General features: G+C 42.2%; 1 protein-coding gene across 4 annotated transcripts; it reads left to right on the top strand.

The window, feature by feature from the left end:
* Positions 1 to 324: 324 nt before the first annotated feature.
* Positions 325 to 14529, top strand: LOC130405843 (uncharacterized). Of its 4 annotated transcripts, none has more exons than XM_056611101.1 (12): positions 325 to 1229; positions 1628 to 1736; positions 2231 to 2393; positions 3578 to 3763; positions 4288 to 4392; positions 4972 to 5076; positions 5666 to 5770; positions 6325 to 6429; positions 6984 to 7088; positions 7678 to 7782; positions 8364 to 8486; positions 13233 to 14529. In XM_056611101.1, exons 5-12 carry the CDS (start codon positions 4288 to 4290, stop codon positions 13341 to 13343), a joined length of 864 nt encoding a protein of 287 aa, XP_056467076.1. In that variant the 5' UTR covers positions 325 to 1229; positions 1628 to 1736; positions 2231 to 2393; positions 3578 to 3763; the 3' UTR covers positions 13344 to 14529. The 4 variants fall into 4 exon arrangements, with proteins under 4 accessions (XP_056467076.1, XP_056467079.1, XP_056467075.1 ...); XM_056611104.1 differs by adding an exon at positions 12599 to 12686 and having other exon boundaries at positions 3578 to 4392; positions 13233 to 13273; XM_056611100.1 differs by having other exon boundaries at positions 3578 to 4392.
* Positions 14530 to 25171: the final 10642 nt, after the last annotated feature.

The following is a 25171-nucleotide window of genomic DNA, read 5'->3' as shown; positions in this document are numbered from 1 at the left end:
TAAAGGAGATAAGCAAACTCTTGAATTGTTTTACAATTTTTTATCTTGAAACTGAATACTGACAATTGCACATTTTTTTAGGATTGCATGTCCCCTTGAGATCTGGTGTTCTCCAACAGACATCCACATTATTATTATAAAACCATTAAAAATCGGAATCGTGTCACGTCACAAGGCTCAAGTTGTAATGTATCTCGTCTCCTTCTACTGTGTCTAATTGAATACTGTCCATTAACAAGATCGGTTGTCACACTTTATAAACGTATCCTAAATGAAGAGAACATTTGCAAGCATTTTTTTGTGTGTGTGTGTGTGTGTGTGTGTGTGTGTGTGTGTGTGTGTGTGTGTGTGTGTGTGTGTGTTCTTGTATTCCTATACTTATGGGGACATTGATCTGTTCACACAGTCACGCCGTGGGGACCTCTGACAGTATGGGGACCAAAATCGAGGTCCCCATGAGGGAAAGTGCTTTAAATGACTTCAGGAGTCAATCTGAAGGTGCCAGTGTGTTTTTTTTGTTTTTTTGGTTTTGGCCCATAATTCACAATTTTCTGTCGGGTCACACACACACACACATTTCTCACTATCGCCCCCTAAGGATCCCGGTTGGTATTGCACTTGATAGTTCACACACACCACTACCAAATATGGTATGTACCGCCCCTTCCTTGTCCCCATGAAGTATGTATTCAAATACTAAGAACTTTTTTCAGTGTTAGTCAACAATTAGGCTATTGGAAACGTTTATTTGCAACAGATGCCAACTACAGTGCTAAGAATTATACTTTTTTAATTACATTTTAATTAAAATGTATTTATTCAATACAAAATGCAGCTTATAGGAATTGCTTTATAATTAATTGAGTGCTGGATTGAAATAATATATTTCTTGATCTAGTAAAAGCAATAAAACATGGCTTCTTATTAGTGAATTAGCATTTATAGATATGATATTTTGCCATAACAATAATAAGATTAATCATATATTCCCGATTGTTGTCTTAGATTCAATAGATTGTTGTCTTATTGTCTAAGAGTCCAAACAATACATTTTTCCAATGCTAGTAAGAGGCTTGTGACTTTGGCCGTTTGCTTTTAATGTGAAATCAGACAGGAAGTCAAATGTACCTTCAGGTTCAACCTCAGCCTAGAAGAAGAGCCTTTTATCTCTGTGAAACCGTCGAATTTGATGCATATTAAGGATTTACCCGGAGCAAGTGGCGTGTACAGTAAGTATTCAACATTTGTCTTGAAATATTGCGTAATATAGCATCATGTAGTCGTTTATTTATGTTTTAAAACGGTCTGCTTGTTGACTGCTAGCCAAACGCACATGTTACATTAGCTAGTTAGCATTAGCATCCGCAGCATTAGCATCCGCAGCCTGCGGCAGAGCCCTGTCTACTCATCTACTATGAGTAGACAGGGCTCAGGTGCTGGCTTTTCAGGGTGTTTCAGCTGGTTGCAGCTATATAATGTTATAAGAATAGAATGTAGAAAATGCTTAACATCTAGCAAAATGTAAATGTGTTATTCAGCTACCAACTTTAAATGCATCTGATGTACCGGTAGTATGATTTAACTAAAACTGAAGTCAAATCGATCTCACTTTTTTATTTCTCTGCAGTTTGAAATGCCACCAAGAATCAGTCCCCTCACAGATGCCTGTCACCATGTCGGTTTAAAGACTGACAATACATGGAAACTGGAGGTGAAGTACATCAATGCAGTAAAAGGTAAAATTATGGCATATGGTATCTATCGATGGATGGATGGATGGATATAAAGGGTGGATAATAAAATACAAAACGTGTCTTAAAGTGATACCATTTCTAATTCCTCTCTCCATTAAATAAGCAGGTCTAAAGAATGTTATTTAGTTACACTTATTATTGTACTGTAGATTGGTTAAATAAATATGAACTTTACCAAAATAACTTTATTTTGTATGTATTTATTCTGTATTCAATAAGCTACATTAATCTTCCAGTAATTTCTACTATAATGATTGACCAGTGTCTCAAAGAGAGGTTATGCTTATACGTATGTTGGTAATTGATGCCAATACCCAAGCATTATACTGTATGTAAGAAACATGATTATAATTGCAAAACTGCTTAGGAAGCCAATTTATGTGTTATTGTCACTCTTTATCTGTTGTGACAGGCTGACAATTGTATGTTTTAATTTTCCTGTTTTAATTAAAGATGTCGTTCTTTTTTTTTTGCAGGGCGTGGGGTGTTCGCCATAGGTTCATTCTCCAAAGGAGATTTTATAGTGGAATGCAGGGGAGATTTGATAAGCGATGGTGAAGCTCAAAAGAGAAGAAGAAATTATAACCCTGCATGTTCTGGATTTTTGTTCGCGTTCAAGTTGGGAGGCAAAACATGGTGGTAAGATTTTAAATTGCACCTTAACTATACTACCTTATACTGAAGTCGTTACACTTGCTTACACAAAACTAATCCAATAATTACTAATCCGCCGCTGCCGTAGCCTGCTACCTACCTACAGGAAAGTATAAACTACGCTGCTGCTGAGACACAAGTCCCTCAAAATGCAATGCAAGGGTCGTTTTATTTCTAACATTAATCTTTCAACACAGACATTTATATGTGTGTAAGGGATAATGTATAGAACGCCGGTCATTATCGGGCAAAGGGCGAACCAGACACCGACGCAAAAGCGGAGGTGTCTTGCTTTGCCGTGAAGGGGCTTATTTTGCGATAATGACCGGCGACGTTCTATACATTATCCCGCTTATTACATGGCTACTTGCCAAAATTAAAAAACAACTTCACACCAGTGTTGTTTTTGGCAGGCATTTTAGATTTAGTTTTAGTCTTAGTCTTTTTGACGAAAAGACTACGTGATGCGTTTTATCCAATCAGGTTGCTTGGATGCTCCCATTGAAACCCATTCTATTCTACGTGAACCACCTACATGTAAGCCGCTAGAAGCAGTTAAAAACGGAGCGGACTAGAGCGGACTGGAGCGGAGTGAAATCCCCGCTCCGGCCTTTGAATTTAAAACCGCTCTGCGCTCCAACCCGCTCCAACGTATTTCTTCCGCTCCGCTCCACCACCCGCTCCACGCTCCGCTCCGCTCACATGCTCTCACTAACAATTTAGTCTCGTCTAGTTCTCGTCTGACGAAAATGTCTACATTTTTCGTCACATTTTAGTCTTTATATGGCTTTGGTGACGTTCGTCTCATTTTCGTCATGGAAAAAAGGGGTCTGACGACGTCATTTTCGTTTTCATCTTGCCTGACGAAAACAACACTGCTTTACACGGTGTGTCTTTTTACAATTTATATGTTACCATTGACGCATACGTTCCACTGAACAGCGCAGCTTAGGCGATATCTAGTCATTATTTATCTATGGAAATGTTCTGCTTGTCATCCCCTGCATTTGGGTCAACTTTCCGGAATCCATTGCGACGTTAACTTATAGGCTTACTCAATCAATAACTCATGTAAAACTGTGATCTTGTATGCTAGTAAATGATGTTTTAATGAAAAGTAATAATAATATTTTTTCCGTTTTTCTCTATTTTTATTTGTGGTTTTAAAGCATTGACGCCTCTAGAGAAGATGGTTCCTTCGGCCGCTTGGTGAACGATGACCACAGACATCCCAATGCCAGGATGAAGAGAATAGACATTGCAGGAAGCACACACCTCTGTCTCTTTGCTCTCCAAGACATAAAAGAAGGTGAAGAAATTGCATATAATTATGGAGGAGAGGACTGCCCAAGCAGGTACGTGTTACAACTAGTGTTAAGGTATATACAATTCAAGAATGTCTTGGAATAACTTAATGATTGATGGTATCTTTTCTTTGAAACTATATAAATCAATTTCAATAAATGATCATTTTTTCTATTGTATATTAAAACATTGGATATTCAGGAGGCATCTGAATCAGGGCCAAATGTCACTGTAGTCTGGGACGTTCCCGACGTCCCCACAATACATCTTGTATGGTTTTGTTTCAGTGAAACTTTATGTTAAGTATCTGATAAAGGAGAACGTACAGGTGTGCGAAATTCAACACAGTTAATTCAACATGTGTGAAATGTCCCCACTAGGCATAGTCTATGTGACAGCAGACAGGTTGACAAAGCAGGACAAAATATGACCATAGAATCCTTTCTCGCTAGTTTGGTGTGTGGGGATGTATTTGACCCAAGAGACATGTCCTTTAGAAAATGTATTAAAATAATATAATATTATGCAGTGTTTACATGAAATTGACTGATTTACTTTTTGTATCAAATTGCAGATGACTACATGTGAACCTGAGACGTCCTGTGTGAGCTCCCAGTCTGTGCTCATGTCAGAGCCACAGTGGGATGAAGCTGCCTGGTTAGAGGACACTGGTCACCAGGTAATTCATGTCCATCACTAAATATTTCCCTCTAGTGTCTTCTAGTCACCTTTCACGTCTTCTGTTGTTTACTTTAAGCAGGTAAATGAAAAGAATATGATAATTATGAGGGGAATCTATTATGCATCAGGTCTGCCAAACAGTTTCTGTAATGCTTGTATAAGGCTAATGATTAAGGGATATGTAGAACACATCTAAACCGTGTTGAGTAATTTTCCCGGGGCAAAATGTCGCTGTAGTGTGGGACATTCACGACGTCCCCATCATGCACCTTTTATGGTTATGTTTCAGTGTAATGTTACGTTAAGTATCTGATAACAGAGAACGTACAGGTGTGTGAAATGTCCCCACTCAGCAGGGTTTATTCAAGATGAGTGAAATGTCCCCACTAGGCATAGTCTATGTGACAGCAGACAGAGGTTGACAAAGCAGGACAAAATATGAGAGTAGAATTCCTTCTCACTAGTCTGGTGTGTGGGCATGTATTTGACCCAAGAGGTAGAACATTTATTAAAAGAATAAAATATTATGCAGTGTTTACATTAAATTGACTGATTTACTTTTTGTATCAAATTGCAGATGACTACATGTGAACCTGACACGCCCTGTGTGAGCTCCCAGTCTGTGCTCATGTCAGAGCCACAATGGGATGAAGCTGCCTGGTTAGAGGACACTGGTCAACAGGTAATTCATGTCCATCACTTAATGTTTTCCTCTAGTGTCTTCTAGTTACCTTTGATGTCTTCTGTTGTCTACTTTAAGCAGGTAAATGAAAAGAATCCGATAATTATGAGGGGAATCTATTATACATCAGGTCTGCCAAACAGTTTTCTGTAATGCTTGTATAAGGCTAATGATTAAGGGATATGTTGGACACATCTAAACCTTGTTGAGTAATTTTCCCGGGGCAAAATGTCACTGTAATCTGGGACATTCACGACGTCCCCACAATGCACCTTTTATGGTTTTGTTTCAGTGTTATGTTATGTTAAGTGTTTGATAACCGAGAACGTACAGGTGTGTGAAATGTCCCCACTCAGCAGGGTTTATTCAAGATGTGTGAAATGTCCCCACTACGCATAGTCTATTTGACAGCAGAGAGAGGTTGACAAAGCAGGACAAAATATGACGCTAGAATTCTTTCTCACTAGTCTGCTGTGTTGGCATGTATTTGATCCAAGAGACATGTCTTTTAGAAAATGTCTTAAAATAATATAATATTATGCAGTGTTTACATGAAATTGACTGATTTACTTTTTGTATCAAATTGCAGATGACTACATGTGAACCTGACACGCACTGTGTGAGCTCCCAGCCTGTGCTCATGTCAGAGCCAAAGTGGGATGAAGCTGCCTGGTTAGAGGACACTGGTCACCAGGTAATTCATATCCATCACCTAATAATTACCTCTAGTGTCTTATAGTCACCTTTGACATCTGCTCTTGTTTTCTTTAAGCAGGTAAATTAATTAAATTTGATAATTATAAGGGGAATCTATTATGCATCAGGTCTGCCAAACTGTTTTCTCTAATGCTTGTATAAGGCTAATGATTAAGGGATATGTAGGACACATCTAAACCTTGATGAGTAATTTTCCCGGGGCAAAATGTCGCTGTAGTCTGGGACATTCACGACGTCCCCACAATGCACCTTTTATGGTTTGGTTGATAACGGAGAACGTACAGGTGTGTGAAATGTCCCCACTCAGCAGGGTTTATTCAAGATGAGTGAAATGTCCCCACTAGGCATAGTCTATTTGACAGCAGACAGAGGTTGACAAAGCAGGACAAAATATGAGAGTAGAATTCCTTCTCACTAGTCTGGTGTGTGGGCATGTATTTGACCCAAGAGGTAGAACATTTATTAAAAGAATAAAATATTATGCAGTGTTTACATTAAATTGACTGATTTACTTTTTGTATCAAATTGCAGATGACTACATGTGAACCTGACACGCCCTGTGTGAGCTCCCAGTCTGTGCTCATGTCAGAGCCACAATGGGATGAAGCTGCCTGGTTAGAGGACACTGGTCAACAGGTAATTCATGTCCATCACTTAATGTTTTCCTCTAGTGTCTTCTAGTTACCTTTGATGTCTTCTGTTGTCTACTTTAAGCAGGTAAATGAAAAGAATCCGATAATTATGAGGGGAATCTATTATACATCAGGTCTGCCAAACAGTTTTCTGTAATGCTTGTATAAGGCTAATGATTAAGGGATATGTTGGACACATCTAAACCTTGTTGAGTAATTTTCCCGGGGCAAAATGTCACTGTAATCTGGGACATTCACGACGTCCCCACAATGCACCTTTTATGGTTTGGTTGATAACGGAGAACGTACAGGTGTGTGAAATGTCCCCACTCAGCAGGGTTTATTCAAGATGAGTGAAATGTCCCCACTAGGCATAGTCTATTTGACAGCAGACAGAGGTTGACAAAGCAGGACAAAATATGAGAGTAGAATTCCTTCTCACTAGTCTGGTGTGTGGGCATGTATTTGACCCAAGAGGTAGAACATTTATTAAAAGAATAAAATATTATGCAGTGTTTACATTAAATTGACTGATTTACTTTTTGTATCAAATTGCAGATGACTACATGTGAACCTGACACGCCCTGTGTGAGCTCCCAGTCTGTGCTCATGTCAGAGCCACAATGGGATGAAGCTGCCTGGTTAGAGGACACTGGTCAACAGGTAATTCATGTCCATCACTTAATGTTTTCCTCTAGTGTCTTCTAGTTACCTTTGATGTCTTCTGTTGTCTACTTTAAGCAGGTAAATGAAAAGAATCCGATAATTATGAGGGGAATCTATTATACATCAGGTCTGCCAAACAGTTTTCTGTAATGCTTGTATAAGGCTAATGATTAAGGGATATGTTGGACACATCTAAACCTTGTTGAGTAATTTTCCCGGGGCAAAATGTCACTGTAATCTGGGACATTCACGACGTCCCCACAATGCACCTTTTATGGTTTTGTTTCAGTGTTATGTTATGTTAAGTGTTTGATAACCGAGAACGTACAGGTGTGTGAAATGTCCCCACTCAGCAGGGTTTATTCAAGATGTGTGAAATGTCCCCACTACGCATAGTCTATTTGACAGCAGAGAGAGGTTGACAAAGCAGGACAAAATATGACGCTAGAATTCTTTCTCACTAGTCTGCTGTGTTGGCATGTATTTGATCCAAGAGACATGTCTTTTAGAAAATGTCTTAAAATAATATAATATTATGCAGTGTTTACATGAAATTGACTGATTTACTTTTTGTATCAAATTGCAGATGACTACATGTGAACCTGACACGCACTGTGTGAGCTCCCAGCCTGTGCTCATGTCAGAGCCAAAGTGGGATGAAGCTGCCTGGTTAGAGGACACTGGTCACCAGGTAATTCATATCCATCACCTAATAATTACCTCTAGTGTCTTATAGTCACCTTTGACATCTGCTCTTGTTTTCTTTAAGCAGGTAAATTAATTAAATTTGATAATTATAAGGGGAATCTATTATGCATCAGGTCTGCCAAACTGTTTTCTCTAATGCTTGTATAAGGCTAATGATTAAGGGATATGTAGGACACATCTAAACCTTGATGAGTAATTTTCCCGGGGCAAAATGTCGCTGTAGTCTGGGACATTCACGACGTCCCCACAATGCACCTTTTATGGTTTGGTTGATAACGGAGAACGTACAGGTGTGTGAAATGTCCCCACTCAGCAGGGTTTATTCAAGATGAGTGAAATGTCCCCACTAGGCATAGTCTATTTGACAGCAGACAGAGGTTGACAAAGCAGGACAAAATATGACAGTAGAATTCCTTCTCAGGCAACTAATGGTGTGTGGGCATGTATTTGACCCAAGAGACTTGCAGCATTGTTTTGTGTTTGTTTTTGGTCTGCATTGTTATAGCAAATTTGACGTATCTTTTTAAAAATATTATATATTAATGAATTTCATACAATCATCAGAAGAGGAAACTGTTGGAGGCACGGAGGGGGAATAAAATCCCAGCAAAACAGAGACGCAAACTGCCACCAGCAGAAGATGGAGCATCTTTTCCAGTCTGTGCTGTGAGCCATGTTCTTCCAAAGGTGAATCTTTACACTTTTTGATTTATATATTGGAGTAAAGTAATGTTGTAGAGTACAAATTTGAGGTTATATAAGTCAAAATGAAAACATTTTTATGAGGGAGTGTCAATCTTCCCAGCTCTCTAGTCTGGTTGTACGTCAGCAGATACTTCTATAGGATTTGCCAGGTGGCATTAGGGTGAACAGACTGTGACTGGGGTAGATAGTATCTTTGGGCGTTGTGCAGACACCTCACTTTGCTGATGCTCAGTAGATGCTGATTCACTCTTAGTTTGGACAACAAACACAATGGGCCCTATTTTAACGGTCTGAAACGCAAGTGGGAAGCGCAAAGCGCAAGTAGCTATGTGGGCAGTTCTACGGCGCTATCGCTATTTTACAGGCGGATAAATGACACTTGCGTCGCGGCGCAAGTGTCAAAAGGGTTGGTCTGAAGCAGCCTAGTTACCCGTAGGTGTGGTTTGGGCGTAACGTCCAACAAACCAATGAGAGTGCCAGCTCCCATCCCCTTTAAGAGCCATGAGCGCATTTGAATCGGACGAGTTGATATTTTGACAGCGCGTCTGCAGTCTCCGATGAGACAGATCCACATGAATTTCAAACTGCAAATGGCTCAGTTTATTGCCAAATAATATGGCCTAATTCACACATGGAATAAGGGGTTTTCTTCCACAACTTCAGAAATGCTGAGTCCTCAAATAAATTTCGGCAAAGAAAACGTATATGATATAACATATGTTATGCGGTAACTGTGGTTCTATTTAATGATGTACGCAATACATTATAAACTTTGTTTCTTATCAGTATTGTATGCTATCCTAATATGCATGTGTCCCCGCGGTAATAGACATTGCCATTGATTGTATTATGCGTTACGTGTTTAGTTTGCGTGTGTTTAAACAGAGCACACACGCGCCCCCGCATTCATTCATTCTTTTTAACACTCACTCGCGGTAAAACAATGTTATTCACGATCAAATACTCATCAATCCTAAAAGTTATGGGCATGTAGGCCTACAATATGTCAAGAAAATATGTGTTTGCTGTACGGTGTTTGCAGATGCATTGATTTAAAAGTACAACTTATTACCGCTGCATCAGCTGTTCTTTCCCAAATAATTTACCAAGAATGTGCGGCTAGGTAGATGGGAGAAGCAAAGTGTATGCGCGAGGTGCACAAGCAATCCGTATGCATCGCATGCGCATGTATGCATGCGCCCTTAAAGATCCCATGCCATGCTATTTATGGATGCTTTAATATAGGTATTAGTGGGCCACAAACACAGTATTCAAAGACGTCCCCGAAATTCAGCCGTGGTGCAGAGTTACAGCCACTCCGAACCAGTCGCACATTGAGCTTCCCCCAAACGCGCTGTTTCGGTGGGCGTGTCAAGGCAGGTCAAGGAGGGGGGTGGGGGTGTGGCCCTGAGCAGCTTGTAGCCACAGTACAATGCGCTCTGGTTACGGTGGGCGTGTCAAGGCAGGTCAAGGAGGGGGGTGGGGGTGTGGCCCTGATCAGCTTGTAGCCACAGTACCATGCGCTCTGTTTACGGTGGATGTATCGCAATGGCTCGTTGAAACCCATATTATACATAGATATCTATATAATATAATATAATATAATATAATATATAATGTATATTATCACCTGGCCCTGAGCAGCCCACGGTACCATGCGCTCTGTTTACGGTGGATGTATCGCAATGGCTCTTAGAAACCCATATTATACATACCGTATTTTCCGGACTATAAGTCGCGGTTTTTTTGTAGTTTGGCTTGCCCTGCGACTTATATTTCGAAGCGACTTATATGCCAAAATTGTGCGTACATAATCTTCGGCCGCAAGATGGCACCGTCATTAATTAGGCCTACAACTGAACGCTGCAAGCCTACTGCACCACCGAATAAATTATATTCTCGTCGTCATCGTCCTCAATGTCCTCCGGTTCAACCAAAGCTACCCCAGCCTTAGCTGCAATGTTGTGCAACATAGCTGTCACACACATCAAGGCGCATGACTTGGCCGGCGAAAACTGGAGCCCTCCGCGCAACTTCCACCTCCCGATCGTGCGCTCAGGTTTAGGTTTAGGACCGCGGCGCATACGCGTCCGGTGGAATCCCGGTGTCACTGAATTCGGTATACTCTCAGAACTACGAGTGGGACCGACACACCTATATTGCTATTGCAATTTTATTCAGTCTCTCCAGACTAAACGTTCTTGTTTAAATGTTTAAAAATAAATGCGACTTATACACCGATGCGACGTATATATGTTTTTTTCCTCGTCATGGAGCATTTTTTGACTGATGCGACTAATACTCGGGAGCGACGTATAGTCCGGAAAATACGGTAGATATCTATATCATATAATCTATAATATATATTATCACCTGGCCGTGAGCAGCTTGTAGCCACGGTACCATGCGCTCTGTTTACGGTAGATGTATCGCAATGGCTCTTAGAAACCCATTGTATACATCGATATCTATATCATAATATATATTATCACGGCCAAAAGCTGTGTGAGCCTCCAGACGATAGGCTATTATGAATCTCAAACGACCGCGTCTTCTGAATTGGGGGGAAAGGAACTTTGGCTTTGACTCCCTGAAGTAGGCATGAACCACAACATGGAGGAGAAAGGGATTGTTGACCGCGGTCGTCTCCCGCCGGAGCCTCGCTGCCGATGGACCACCGCTTCAGGAGGCGGTGATTAGCGCTGACCGCTGCCGAGGCGGCGGGAAGCAGGGCTCAAGCGGGATACATTCGCGGCCAACAATCCCCTTCTCCTCCATGTCGTGGTTCATGTACTTCAGGGATTCAAAGCCAAAGTTCCTTTCCCCCAATTCATTCTCAACCATGGCTGAGATAACCCCCACTACGAGTCTCGTTGTAGAAATACCAGAGACGAGAGTCCGACGTGTAATGCGCCATCACACCAACAGCAGAACGGTTATCCAAATAACAAGGAAGTGTACAACACTTGCGTTACAGTCCTGGGGCTCTACATCTAAATAATATCATATAATACATAGATATCTATATCAAATAATACATATTATCACGGCCAAAAGCTGTGTGCACCTCCAGACGATATAATGAATCGCAAAGGACTTCGTCGGGTTCTCCGACGTCTCTGGTTCTTCCACTTCCACATCAATCTGTAGCAGACAGAACCGCGCGCTGCCTGCGGCCTGCTGCCGGCGCAAGGCACCACCGCCCGGCTGCCCGCTGCCGGGCGGTGGTGCCTCGCGGCAACCGGCGGCAGGCAGCATGTCGCAGTTCATGTACTTCGATGTCGTTCTGCCATTGCATTCAAAATTCTGTAACTAGCCTGTTACTACGAACTAAGCAACTACAATACACGTATTAGCATTTAGCACTAGCTCAATCACGACTCCTTCAGAATTCTTGTGGGTGGTTACGAACCAACCAAGTGGGCAGGGCCATGAATTATAGTTTGACAACGCTACGTCACAGTGTCGCCTTATCCATATTGGCTCATTTCTTCTGCCTTTTTCCTTTCATTGCCTATTGCATTCAGCAGACAAACTGCATAGATTTCAAACTTACCACAGCTCACAAACTTATTCAGACCTATGTTATTTAACAAACAACAGGAAAAATGTGATTTTAATGGCATGGGCTCTTTAAAATAGCATCTGAACAACGCGCCACTGACTTTAAACCAGGTATTTCCTGGTCAGTAGCGCAATGGCATTCAGAAACGGCAAAATACCGTTGGCGCCAGAACCTGCCTCCTCCTTCTGCCGAACCGCCCCTTGGGGCGCATGATCAATCCCTAATTTACCGGCGAGTGGCGGTGGTGGGAAAAGAACGCTCTGCGCCAGTTGTAAACTAGCAGCGACACATGCGCCAGTGACTAAGTCACTTGCGCCGGATGCAAGATAGGGCCCCATGTGATCTAGAAAATACAAATGTTATGTCATAATATTAGTCTCATGTTGTTCAATGTAGGTTCAATTTGTTAAACATCTTGTGCGCTATATAATAATTGCAAACTTATTTTCTGCTGCTTTTATAGTGGATCTAACAGGATGTAGATATCTCTTGACTTAAGACTGAAGTTTTCCTGTATATTCTTTTGAAGGCTGCAGGAATCGGTCTGTTTCTTTTCTTTGTAAACTGACTCGATTGCAGCTTTTCTGCACCACCGCCTGGTCTCGTCTGCTTTCTAGGTGAGGCGTAGTTCCTCTTGCGTGTTTCAACTAACCTATTTGTTTGTCCCTGTGATGACGTTAATTTTCATGGCTACTTGGATGCATGTTAATGCAGGAGTCAACCAACAGACTGAGAGTGGAACACTCCAATCAATCATTTTTTTTATAGCACCTTTCATACAGTTAGTGCAGTTCAAAGTGCTTCACAGATGGCTGAGAAAGCAGATAATAGGACATATATTAATTGAAGATGAAAGAAAGATTGCAGACAAAGGAATTATGACAAGAAAATTATAATGTTAAATAAGAAAAAGAAAGCTGCCATAATATCGAAGACATAATGCTACTGTTGCTAAAAAACAAAAATAAGGAATTAATATTATAGTCTCTAAATGAAAGTGTGTGGCATGTAATACAATAAAAAGTTTTTAGTTGACACTTTACAATAAGGTGTACTAATGAGCAGATCACTGAGGATTGTTGATGCAGGACATGAAACTTATAGGAACTGTATCTCCTTCCTGATACTTTCATGTAAACATCTGTTTTTCTACTCATTTACAGGAAAGGCTCCACTCAAAAGGGAACCATGGCAGCCAGCAGAGACAAAAGGCCGTCGAGAGGCACATAAAGGCTTTAATACATGCTTGCACTGTGCCAAAAATGTCTAACTAAACTAAATCTGTAGGTGGCGAAGAAGTTAAAGCTGCGTCACGCTTTGAACTAAACACTTTTTCCATCTAGTGTCGACTGGGTTTTTGGATTGTCGGTGCCATTAAAGTAGCATTAATAATCGTCGTAATAATCCTAACGATTATTAATGCTACTTTAACGGCATAGACATTCCAAAAACCCAGTCGACACTAGATGGAAAAAGTGTATAGAACAAAACGTGATGCAGCTTCCCTTTTTTTCTTCGCAACCTACAGACTTTGTTATGTACGATTATTCAAACACGCCATGTTATTTAATATAGACATTTGACCGAGGGAAACGGAGCCTCAGAGGTCGAACTTATTCTCTCGAGGTCTATGTGACTTCCATTTATATTGTGACTATTCTGTATCTTGATGCCTCTTCCTGGCCCACAAGGATACACCAGCAGGTTCTGACATGTATTAACCGCACTCTGATGGCTCGAGTCTGTGCGTGATGTGTGTCTATGCTAATGTATGTATGTGCTGGTATACTTTTAAAAATAAAGTATCAATGCATCTAATTCTCCATCCGTCTCTGGTGCTATTTACTGTGGACCCACACCTGTTTGGGAGATCCCTCCCATGTGTGAGGGTGGCATCGATGGTGTTGGTAAAATAAAAACCCATACACACACATAGTGCACGGTAATATCATGAAATAAGTTGGTATCACGCCACATATAGATGGTGGATGGCCAAGAGGAACATTTGCAGAGGGCATGGCCGCCCCTGGTTCCAGGGGCTCTCGGAAATTGAGAGGTTAAAACACCTTGGCCCTCTGGCTATACTCTATATACTCTCCTCGGGCTATATATATTTATGTACAATCAGGTCCCCATTAGTCACCAAATAATCTGTGTGAAATATTCTAATTTATGTAAATGATGTCCCCTGAAAGCATGTTTACTGGTTCTTCCGGAAGTCCCCATAAAGCCTGGTTAAACCATCACAAAACTCTGAAACATCATTTCAGAGTTTTGAAGTTGTGTATAGGTTAACTAAGCTATGGCAAGTTTACTGAATTTTTTTCAGCTCTCTACAACCTCTGGAAAGGGTGGTCCTCACAAGTGATGATTATAAAGGTCGTCCTCATGAGTGATGAAAACCAGTATGTGTGTGTGTGTGTGTGTGTGTGTGTGTGTGTGTGTGTGTGTGTGTGTGTGTGTGTGTGTGTGTGTGTGTACACAAAATAAAGACTGATAAAGAGCAGCTAATAGGCACAAATGCTCTTTGTCAAAATCATGCAGCTGGGAGATAATTCTTTAGTTAAGTAATTCTTCAATTCTACATCTATCGCTTCCAAATGCTTGTTAATGGAAATGGTTTCCAGAAGAAAGAAAAAGGCTCTCTTAGTATTTTAAAACGTCCTCCGATTTTTTCACATTCATGATCTTGCTAAGAGATCCATTATTTTTAAGTAGCTTAGTATAAAAAGACAGTATAGAAAAACCGCCATACCAGTTATACAGATTTCCTAGCCTGTGCATTTCAGTACATCATGCGAGGGCTGTTGTTATCTTTGCCCTTGCATTTTGTTTTTTTACTTTAAAACCGGGTAGTGAACAACTCCTCGACATGCTCAGTAGGCCGTCCTCAGATTAACGCGGGCGGCGGCAGCATTTTCTCCTCCACAAAAGCTTGACTTAAACAGCGCTTCTGTGACTTTCTCTACTGAATCTCTCCGCTCTGCTCGCTCTCCTCTACCACAATTGTTTTCATGGTCTCTTGTCGAGTCGGGGCTCTCAGTTCACATCTGAAGAGTCTTGTTCGACTAGGAGATATTAACTGAGCGTTTAAGAAGCCGCCACGGAGCTTTGGAAGCCATCGAAAACAATGCATATTCGCTGGGATGAAACGCCTCCCAAATGGCTTTGAAGGGAAAGTCCTTCATGTTTGCTCTTGTTATACTTCACTAACTGCTTCTAAGTAATTTACAAACAATAAATTACAAATGTATCTACTTTTTCTCGTTCCTTTGTCTTTGTTTGGAGGGACATTTATGTTCATATTCGCGTGCACGCATTTCACTAACATTCCAGCGAACGCGACGATAGAAATTTGGGTCTGGTTGAGTGACCTCATCTATTATGCAGAAGCGATCCCCATCCCAGCACGGTGCTGTGATCTGAGAGAGGAACATGGAGTGGGACTCACACCATCAATTATTTATCAGACATGCACACATACACACTTGATCTTGTGTCCCTCCTACTTCTTCATATTTAATATACAAAGGTAATTTAATAATGACATTAATATAGTCAACTGTGACATGATATGCATGATTCATGCTGTCAGTGTTTTGACCTAGTGCCACTCAGTGAATAACGACACCATGTTCATTCCTTTGCAACTCGAAAACATCCCCTAACCTACCAACGTAGAAGCACCCGTTTGTGAAGCTTAAGATTGGCGTTCAGCTCTGAAAGAGAAATCTGAAGTCAGGTGACGACTGTTGTCACCAGGACTGGAATCCATTAATGGTGCGCAACAAGCTCACACCTGATCACAGAGACACCTATATAGACAGAATGTTCCCTAGAGGATTCCCCTCTTGGGAACCCTGGTTTGGGACGGTCCATTGAATCACGATTAGATACCAGCATTCATTAGTTTGGATACCTACTTGACACCTTGTGTGAATGTGTATAATTATCATTTTGTGAATGTGTGCAGTTATCCTTGTGTATCCCAAGATGCAGTTTGTTTTCATGCATCCACCCTGGACTACTCCTCGATAATACGCACTCATACGCACACGCACGCACATACACAAACACACACACACACACACACACACACTTCATTAGCACGAGAGGTTCACCGGTGCCAGGAAACCCAGTGGAGCGTTCCGGAATGCCCTGATGGGAATAAAGTAAAACACAGATTGGGACGGAGGGTGAAAAAAAAGGAGAGGGATAGAGGAAGAGGTCTTTGAATAGCGCTGTGGCCAATCAGCCGGAGACAATCATCTGCGTTTGGCGGACAATAGGAAGTGACAATCAACGCAGGTGCGATGTGCAGATACGCTCCGCTCGGCTGGATATTGCTAACGGATGGAGCGGTAATGATGCTGAACGCCGCAGACACCACTCCGGTTTAAGCACGTTCCTGTCCCTTTGGTTTGTGGTTGCGTCCTCCACTTCCCTCCGTTCCTGACTGATTCACACGTGTGCTGCTGTGCCATCCTAGCTAAATCATCAATTATTAGAGCTGCTACGATATAGAGACGCAATTAGTGGTATTTGCATCATCATAACTCCTTGAGCGAATGGGCAGTCTTTGAAAGTGGAACATGAGCAAGGACAAATCCTTGGATGCTATAGAGACCGCGGGTTCTAGTGGGTCTGGAGAATCTCACAGAGGCCAGTTTGCAAGAATTGAACCCAAAAGTACTTCAAACAGACTTATGAAGTAAGCCAGCGACCCATGCCCCAGACTGGTCAACATGAGCTCTGAGAATTCTTTTTGAGAGAGCTCACGCTCCAATTGAATGGCGTGTTGAATCCATACTGAATTCACTCGGATTAAATATAAATACGGATAATAAAATATGAATACACAGGGGTTATGGTCAGGGAGGGGGATCTGCAAAGGGGACTGCATTCTGCAGTAGAGGATATTATATTGAATACATTAATAAAAGTGCATATTACTTATTCACACCTACTGCCGGATTAAATTGAGCAACATTGCAAGCCTAGGAAAACCCGCAAGCATTGCCTGAATCCTCTGAAGAGAGTCCTATTTTACAGTCAAGGCTCTCTTGGCTGTTGTCATGGGTGGGCGAGGACCCTCTGGGATAGATACCCAGGAAAGGCCACAACAAATGCAGGTTCATTTAATTTTTGATATTTTTCTCCATAAATGACCAGAAAACCGTGAATCCTTAGCAACCCTAACATAGGCGAGCCAGCAGTTGGTTGATAATAACGAGCAATGAAGGCAAATTAGTGCGCTAGGTGCTATTGGCTCAAATCCCTCACAATGAATAAAAGCATTAGCCCCTGTCCATTCATCCATGCAGAAGCTAATGAGCTAGTTTCCCTCCCCATTGCTACAGTGCAAATAAACAGCACTCACTAGAGGAAGCTGTAGAAAGTCGTTGAGGATTTCAGCTATCGCTCCACTAAGCGTATGACACTGCCCCCGGTACACATAATGGGTAGTGTAGGGTTTGACCTGGTTAAAGGAGAGGCACCAAGCATGAGACCATGTCCACTACTTCTCCCTCAGTTTCTTGCTCAAGCCTTCCTGCCCTTTATAATCATATCCCTCTCCCTTTGTTTACCGTCCCCTTCACTTCCTGGCCTATGGCTTTTTAAATATTACTGGTTTTCAAGCTAGGTTAGTGAAATGTTCATTTTACCAAAAATTGGTTTGAGTTTACATGGCATGTGCACTGGTCTGAATTAGCTGGGAGCGAAACCCAAATAGTCTCATTACAACGGCAGGGGCAGTGTACCAGAACAGATATTCAGGGCATTCCCCTCACCAGTAGCTGATATATGGCTACGGTACTGCTTACAAATCTTAAATCTTACCAGCAGTAGCTAAATTAGACTGGGGCACCAACTTGTCAATGTCTAAGTGATGGCCTTGCCGATGGCATATTATGCAAAAGCCAATATTAAGCTTGATAAACTATTCTTTGGAGTATTCAATAAAAATTTAAATAAATGCTACTATGCTCAATGGCAAGCTAGCAACGTCAATATCCCAACTCTAAATCCGGTAGGGTTCATTTCAGAGGTCAGATGGTAAAGTGGGTCATCATGGGGGAGGTCACATATCCCTAGAGTTGTAGCTGAGAGCCAACATGAAAACCACAATTTGTGAAAAACTTTTATTTAAGAATCAATAAGTTAAATGTCAAACATCATTTGGCGACCACAGTTGTGGATCTGCTGTGCACCCGACGCGGATACCCGGACTACTCCTCGGTTGTACAGGAGGACCTAGCCCTCCACGCGTTTCTGCGAGGACTTGCGCCGGAGCTTCTGCGGCAGCATGTGTTCGAAACGGCGCTCCAGCTCCCCCCTATACGGCAGAAACTGGTGGGGTCCCGATTGAGGTTGTCCACGATCCCACCCCAAGGGCTCCTGCTGACCCTTGGGTTCGGCAGAGGAGGGCCAATGTCGCCCCCTGCAGGCGGTGGGCATCTCAGACTGCTCCGCAACTGGGCAGCCAACGGCAGGGGCCGAGACAGCGGCGCCTGAACGTTGCGGAATGTGTGATGGGTGTAAGGGTCATCGGGACGTCTGACCCATAAGGTGGGGCCTGTGTGGCGACCACAGGTGTGGACGCTGGTTCAGATGTGCAAGGGATTCTGGGGGTTAATCTAACCTGGGGGTTAGGACCCTTTCGGGGACCTTGTAGTTGCTGTGTTAAGTGGGGTTAATGGGTTGTTAATTGTTTGTGCGTAGTTGTTGCATGTTAACAAGTTGTGTTTATCGTTGGGGCCACCATCACCAAGGGTGCGCCGTTTTCAATGTATAAGGTTGGTGTGATTATAAAGGCAGTCCGTAGTCGTGCGGTGTATGGGGCGCGGAACTGCAGCAAACTGCTAAACTTGGGCTCCCGTCTCATCCTTCTCGTGCTGCTCGCCACAATAATCTTGAAACATTAAGGCATTGAGTACAGGGGCCTCAGTGGGGAAGAGGAGGAACCTTTAGAGGGTAAAGGGCAAGGGACCCATTTGGGTAAGGTTTGGCTATAGTTCACGTTTCTTGAGTATAGAGTCAGAGCTCATCAAGATTAGGCACTCGTTGATTTAGTCCTTCTGTTAAAGAGCCTCCCCAGCTAAAGGTGTACGAAGAAACAATAGCAGGGCTAAAACATGGTGTAGGGAATTCAAATAAGGTCACTGGTCCGGTAAAATGTAGTTGCAATCCGTCTGCTGCATCAGCTCCTTCATCTTAAGCAGAAACGAAAGAAAATTATTGATCCCAGTGATGACGAACAAGAGGCAAAAGACGCAACCACTTAATCAAAACATTATATAAAGCATATGCAACAGTAGTCTACTAAACTTGCATAGTCTTTGCACAAGCAGGCACTGCAAGGACGTCCAGAAGACATACCCAAGTCTCTGGCCACTACTGAAAGTGAAACAGTGAACAATTTTATTTATGTTTATAATCTAGGCCTACCTTTTTAATAAAAAAGGCAAGGAACAACATTTGAGTTTCATCCTCATACCCGTCAGTATCAAACCAACCTCCGAATGCGTTTTTTTGCCACAGTCTAGGTCACCATAGTTGCCACAATTCTTCTATTATGTTGCCAATTTCTAGCACACACATTACCTTGTATAACCTCATAAGCCCCTCCCCAGAGTTAAGTCAGTCAACACCAATTAATACAAAACGTATACACAGACACGACTGCACTCAAAAACACTAGCTTCAAACAGCACAGCCATGTTTACTAACCATATTAAAATGTAAGCTTTTGGGAGAGAAACAAATAAACAGGGATCCATGCAATAGCATGGGTCTGTGTGCAGGTTGATAAAGAGCTGTTAGCATTACACAAATCGGCTAACCTGAAACTGCCTAAACAAAATCAACCTGGGCCTCGTTTCCCGATAACGATGGATCTTCGCTCGTATGATCATTCTCACGATGGATCTTGCAAACCATTGTGAATTTCTTTGAAGCGTTTCCCGAAACTCCTCTTAACATGAACGCGCGTTCACTGCACTCACAACGTTCGTAGGATTGTAACTGTTCACTGAAACGGGCTATGTAGGAGGGGGAGACGGAATGTCGCAGGAAAATGGGGTTAAAAAGGGTTAGAATATCTCCCCAACAAGGCTAACAGCAGAGGTGCCTACGAAAAGAATAGAGTGCAATAAGATATTAAAACACAATTGATTAGGCCTAGGTCGACATATATCAGTCCTAATCCAGAACGCACTGTGCATACTTTTTTTTTTTTTTTTTTTTTTCACATTATTTTTTTTCTAGATCCTGCCCATATTGTTGGGCAGGATGAAGTAGGCTATAGGTCTTTTTACACTGCCAAGCCAGTTCGGTCGCAGCTTGCGATTTCACCTTCTTATCTCAAGTTTCCTGTGTAAAACCGAGAGGGTCAAATCTCCCGTTTTTCACGGCGCAGGCTCTCTTGGTTCACTGGGGAAGGCGGGGCTGCGCATGGAGTCTCTGACTTCTTTAGAATAATTTGTATTATTGCATACTCCCGAATGTTTTAATTTGTTTATGAATGAAGACACCCGCATGCAATAATGAGTTCACGTCTGAGTGTAGACTACAAACTAAACTATGGTCAGGGATGTGCGTAACTGGCTAGACAGGGTCCAATAAATAGTGAACTTCATCACAGCCTCAACGAAGCGCCTACAGTGCTTAATGCAAAGAATCGCAACAACCGCTGGTCTCAGCATGATGGATGTCTACAGTAGCCTACGTCTTCTGTCATTGATCAATATGAGGACATTTTAACCACGATGGTTGAATTAAAATCAGAGGGAGACAGCAAGTGCAGCTCGAAAGCGAGCAATGGAATCATTCGATTTTATTATATGCCCTGTGACGTGGCGTTTGATCTGTACATTTCGGCTGCGCATGTATTTTTGGAATTTTAAATTGCTGCAATAAATTATGTTGTTGTCGACTTCTAAAATGTCTATCTTTGCTGTTTAAATCTAACAGTAGTCTATGAGTAATATATCGGCTGTAACTACTGTTTTTGGTTGCGAAATTGCACCAGGTGGGCTGGGCATTCCGTGGTATCGGATGCGTTTTAATAAAACGCATCCAATACACGGACCCCTGGGGTCCTCGTTAGCTACGAGCGTTTTGACGACGTTCGTACCAACGATGCTTTCGGGAAACGGTGTGAAAACTGTACGATGCTCGTACGACGCACTTCACGATCCACTTAGGCTAACGATGCTTTCGTGTACTACGAAGCTCGATTAGAGGGTAAGCGAGGTATGTTGAGCTGAAAGCCTGGGTTAGCAGTACCACAAAAGTCGATCTCTTTAAGCGTCGCTGTATCACCATGGTGACTTATGCTCGCAACCAAACCTGGTCGGGAGCAGCTTTTCAGCTTGGTCTACCCAGCGATCGGCTACGTAAATCGGCGTGAGCAGCTTCCTAGCCCCATTTGTGGGCGTTCCCTTGGACCTCGGCGCACTTATCGTAGAGGCGTCTTTGCGGAGACAGAGGGTTTTTCGTGACAGAACCGATCCCTTGGCATTGTCTGACGATATTCTTTATGAGAGATACAGATTCTCCTCAGAGGGTATTCGTTATTTGATCGTCCTTGTTGGACCGTATGTGGGCAATGCTACACAAAGAAGCCGTGCACTTACTGTTGCGAAGTGTGTCTGCGTTTCAAGTTCAAAGATGGCCCCACGTTCAACGTACATGAACCTTGGATAGTCAAGTGCCGTGTTGTCCATTATCCCTTACATAACCGCTATGTCAGTGACACAATTAGGCCTGGGCATTGTTTATTCTACAAATTCATATTATAGCTGTGAGAATTGTTAAGAAAAATCACCTCCATAGTCGCCCTGGAGTCACAGGCAGACAGAGTCTCCTGAAAGAATCAGGGAAACCTATTATAGGACATTCTTTCCAAAAATTAAACATTTAGAAGAATACGTGACACTTTGTTTTGATACCATCTGATTGGAGATTGATTGTCGGCGGCTCCTCCAAAATAATGTTTGTGCCTTCAACTAAAAATGACACAATTCATTTACACTCAATCATTTCACATTTGTTTAGCAAGACAATTATTTATGTCCATTGCCAATACATGAATACATACTCATTACAAACGCCTTGGATGTCGAGGCAGTGGGGTCAGAGGACACCCCCCCTTCCACTCCTACCATCATCGGCCGACCTTCGTTATTGGCGAGAGCCAGCTCCTCCGAAGTGGTGAAGGGCGGTGGAGCGGTCCCCCTCCCAGTCGTATTCATTTGGGTTCTCTTTTTATTTGCTACAGGTAATCAACATAAGATTAAAGGTCTGAGCCTAGGCCATTGCAAATCATAGGCTTGATTCACCTGAAATTATTCAAATGGATGCTTACAACTTACCACATTGAATAATATTTTTATATTTATAAAATATATATTTTTATTTATTTATTTTGACTATTTTTTAGACAATATGCATAATCTTTTCACTTACGAATTAACACGGTCGGCTATTTCTGCCAGCACGCCACCCTAGCCTTATTATGGGCAACCGTGTCCCCCTTGGCTGTGTTTTGGAATTTGAATTCCTCGTAGTAATTCATAATAATACAATGCTCGTCTTGGGTGTAATACACCACTCTCGCTCGATTCATTTTGGATAAGGGTGACTCAAATGACGCGATAAACGCCCCTTTTATGTGAACGCGCATTGAACCTAAAGCGGAAAACCTGGTTCGACTTAATGAATCTAAAGTGAGCGTCGTGGTACCATTTAACTCTGATTGCGAGTTGCGTCTCTGTTGAGCCAGGCTTTCCCAAGAAAGCCTGGGTATGTTTAGCGAGGTTCGTGGTATACCCCCCAGGCCTTAAAAAAAGACACAGAAACCACACAATAGGCATATCCAGTTTACACACCTAGCTGTGATCTGGGGGGGGCCACAGGGCCCCCCCTCAGAGTGAAGTGAGTCGGACAGGAAAGTTACTCACCGCAATGATCCTTGTTGAAGCTCCCCCATTGGTTTGCGCTTTTGTCCGAATTGTCCAGTCAAAAAATACAAAACACAAACAAAGCAGGTCCTCTTGTAGAGAGACCAAACATATACATCTAAACACAACCTTGGTTTACCAAGACTGATACAAAAACAAACCTCTCCCCATGTGTGCACCTTAATAAAGGGTACTTCGACACAGGTGACTCTGAGGAAGTGCTAATGAGAACAAAGCTGCTGTGATAGGCTGTGAGGGAGAAGCGAAACGAGAATGGATACAGCACCTGAAGATTAAACCATTCAAGTAACAATTTTGATTTGTTTTGTTTTTCTTAGGGTTGTGTTCAATGTCAACGTAATCATACGCCTAAAGGATTTTAATATATTTATTATATATTTAATAATCCGATTTGTTTAGATGACGGCTGCACTTTTTAAGGCCCCACCCCACTTGAATTTGATTTGAGCGCATTAACCTTGTTCAAAAAAAACTCACACACCTTTATTTCCAACCATTAATCAATAACCAAACTGCAATGTAGGCTTTATTTTAAGTCTTGACGGTGCTTCATTGTACAATACAATCATGGCCTACAAAAAATCTCTCCTAAGAGATACTTACACTTATAATGATGAACCTTCATTATTTCCCATTGGTATTGGAATATCTCCTTGGCTGTCATATGAAGCTGTCTGAAGATTGTCCGTCCGTCTCCATCAAAACCTCCCCATTAGATTCCTCGTTAACATTTCCCATGTGTCCTGACCTTTGTGTGTTCACATTGGTCTCATGGTTGATGCATGACTTTTATTGATACATGGCTGCTACATGGTCATATTTTTTTTAACTATTAGCATGACCATGGTGTGAGATATGATTTTCATTGCGGCTTGATGTTTTTTTCTGATTGACAGTAAACCCAATGCTTCTGATGGTAATCTCAGCCAATTGTTTTTACACGTCGAGTTACGTCATATTTCACAAAACGATGAAACCACACAAGAGCAGGATTAGAGATCATGTAGCGGCCATTGCTCGAAACATGTGAGGGGAAGCATTACGTGTGTGCCAACATATATAATATGCCTACAAGGTTCATCTGCTGCAAGAGAAGACTCCAAACAGATCAGAGAAGGAGCTGACATGGCCTCCAAGTGAACTTGTTTCCAAAGTCTTTGTTTCTTCATCTACCAAAATGGGCCACAGAGCAAAGCGGACTGTTTTGAGCACACACACAAACACACACACACACACACACACACACACACACACACACACACACACACACACACACACACACACACACACACACACACACACACACACACACACACACACACACACACACACACACACACACACACATATTTCGGGGTTGATTTACAGCGCCATACACATTAATGGGATGACATCGCGTCACATTCCATTGCCTTGGTTACCCAGTCGCGCCGTTTCCATGGCGTCTCGGGGGAACTGGTTTCAAAAGCAAAATATGAGTGGCCGCTGGGGTTGTTTCCCTCTGTGTTGCTAATTAGCAGTCTCATGTCTTCCCCTAGGTCTATGGTCGGGGACACACACACACACACACACACACACACACACACACACACACACACACACACACACACACACACACACACACACACACACACACACACACACACACACACACACACACACACACACAATCGTGGAGATGAACCAAAACCTGCAAGCATTTTCAAATAAAATGATACAAACTAAAGTGATATGTACACAATGAACTTGTGGTTTATTCATAAAACTTTATTTAAATGCCAACAAAAATAACAATGTGATGCAGCCTAGGGGGTTAAGTGAGGTTAAAACAATACATAAAAGGTGAGGGTACGTAGGTCACAGGGGAAACCCAGCCCTCCAGGGAACCTCTGTTTAAAACACATGCACACCACACTGCAACTGTGAATAATCAAGGCAAATGAATGTTCAAGCCTGTTCATCATTAACAGTAATCTGACAAACATCCCCTAAAGATAACCATTGAAATCATATAAACAAAAAACAGTCCCCCACTCTTCAGTGGTAAAGAATAACTGCTAAATGCCACAACTGTGATAAAGGAGACAAAGCAGCAATGTGGCAGTAGAACCGTGAAA

Source organism: Gadus chalcogrammus, chromosome 16 (assembly GCF_026213295.1).
Source record: "Gadus chalcogrammus isolate NIFS_2021 chromosome 16, NIFS_Gcha_1.0, whole genome shotgun sequence".
In the NCBI taxonomy this organism is placed as follows: Eukaryota; Metazoa; Chordata; class Actinopteri; order Gadiformes; family Gadidae; genus Gadus; species Gadus chalcogrammus.
Note: the sequence above shows the minus strand (reverse complement) of the source record. Positions and strands in the feature narration are given on the sequence as shown.